The 2,488-nt window shown below is 26.4% G+C and overlaps 1 protein-coding gene across 1 annotated transcript; it reads left to right on the forward strand.

Moving 5' to 3' along the window:
• Positions 1-593: 593 nt before the first annotated feature.
• Positions 594-2,281, forward strand: LOC131946718 (uncharacterized; the record flags this gene model as incomplete). Its single annotated transcript, XM_059307632.1, is given in 1 exon segment — positions 594-2,281. A coding segment is annotated over 1 exon segment (828 nt), but the record flags the coding sequence as incomplete, so codon positions are not given.
• Between the last annotated feature and the right edge of the window lie 207 nt (positions 2,282-2,488).

Consider the following 2,488-nt stretch of genomic DNA (forward strand, 5'->3'; position numbering starts at 1 on the left):
AATATTATATATATATAATATATATATATATATATATATATATATATATATATATATATATATTTATATATATATATATTATATAGTATATATATTATAATATATATATATATATATATATATATATATATATATATATATATATATATATATATATATTATATATATAAATATATATATATATATAATATATATATATATATATATATATATATATATATATATATATATATATATATATATATATATATATATATAAGTTATATATATTATAATATTATAAATATATATATATATATATATATATATATAATATTATAATATATATACTTTATAATATATATATATATATATATATATATATATATATATATATATATATATATATATATATATATATATATATATTTATTTTATATATATATATATATATTATATATATATATATATATATATATATATATATATATATATATATATATATATATATATTATAAAGTATTTTTCAAAATTAATAATTAATAATTAATAATAGTGTTATGTGATTTTTTTTTTATAAAGAAAACTCAAGATTTTCTATTAATTTTAGGTTTAAAGATTGCATCATCAATGATCTATTAAATGGTATTCAAATTCAAGATATTTCAAGGCAAGACTCGGCTTATGCTACATACAGAGACAAAGGCCTTTATTTTGTACGCCTTAATATTAGTGTTAGTGATTTAATACCTGTGGCCACGATCAACTGCTCCGAAGTTATGTTAAATGTGGTCGAGATGGTGTGCCAGGTTACCGTCACGACAGCTGACAGCTATATCGCTATGATACCTCTTCTAAATGTATGGACAAAAAACGATTGCAGATTTTTATTCCGGTATAGTTCTGGGCCTGCTAAGCAAAGACTGGAGTCTCTTGGCGTCATGCCGCCTGCCCCGATACCATTGCCTACAGAGTTGGCACCAAGAAACAACAGTAAAGGCAACGAAGAATTATCAAAGCAATCGAAAGCGGAGACCCAATACGCCACAATTATAGGTCTAGCAATCGGGCTGATCGTATTGATAGTTGTTTTCGCAGTTTTTGTTTACATTATCAAGGACAAAATAAAATCTCCAACAACAGAAAAGCAACAAACACAAGGCTTTTGTATTGCGGACCACAGTGACGTTATCAATACAAACAAGCACGGGGTCCCTTGTTCCAGCAACGTTTACAGAACGCCGTACGGCGAATGGGATACTGAAGGCGGACATCGACACAGGGACTTGTACGCTCTGCCAGCCGTTGATAACCGTTACAGTTGCAGAACCTACGAGACACCAGACATCATCAAAGAGCAGTCACAGGCCGAGGGCTACATAGATCAACCCGATTACATTGAAGTGATAGATCATTATTCTAGTATCAGTAAGAAGACTTGAAAACGGACCACATACTATAGTGTTGAAACCATTTAATTATTAAGCGTTTCTTGCGAAAAATGTTATATTCAAAGAGTAGTTGGATTTAGTGAATGATATTTTATTTTAATTTGACAAGAAATGTATTTAATTTTACTACTAAGTAAATCATATTATAAACGCTGTATTGCACATACTATTTGTACAAGCATATTAACATAATATAGGGATGAACTAAGAGTTTGCGTATGTTTTTTCTTTTGTCTTTGAGTTTGGTTTTGTTCTCTTCCCAAGTTTAAATGATTCACAGTGACGAAGCTAGGGTATGTAGCTAATATGGATATACTAAGATTACATAACAGCATACATGTAGACAACATAATTATTAAAGATTTTTAATATTACAGGATTTCTATAAATTTCTACAATTGTTTAGGTCGACAGTTTATTTACATATGTTATACATAATTTACACATATATTATTAGTCCACCGTTTCTTGCTAATAGTCTAGTTGAAACGGTTGTTAAAAAAAGGGAAAAGAAAAACAAATGTATGTATTTCTATTAAAATGTGTTTAAAACAAGTCAGATCATTGGTAGGGTGACAGCGAAATCTTAAACAGACAAACGATTCGTACTCATAATTGTATTTTAAATGTATAAATGTTTGCAATTTGCATCGTTGCTTTAAAGAAAAACTTGAAATTAAAGAAATTAGTTAATTAAATTATAAACCTCGTTTTACTGTTTTAAATATTCACCTTTAACATAAAGCAGCGGTAAATTCCACTGAATTTTCTATTATAGTCTAAAAATTAATGAAACACGATTAGGGAAAATCTGATTATTCGAATAAACAAATAGAGCCTAAAAGTTATTAAGAAATTATTAAATTCTATATAGATTTGAGTAAACAGAAATAGAGTAATTTACATCTTCCAATTACATGAAAGTGGCCAAAAGTTGTTAGTAATAATGTACGTACATGAGCCAATACTTATACAAAAAATTGTCTTACATAAAAATATCTTACTATAAAGAAAAGCGCGGGTCTCTTCCTAAATATTTGTAAATGTATCCAAAAAAT

Source organism: Physella acuta, unplaced genomic scaffold (assembly GCF_028476545.2).
Source record: "Physella acuta isolate Inbredline_101_S28 unplaced genomic scaffold, ASM2847654v3 ptg000568l, whole genome shotgun sequence".
Classification (NCBI taxonomy): domain Eukaryota; kingdom Metazoa; phylum Mollusca; class Gastropoda; family Physidae; genus Physella; species Physella acuta.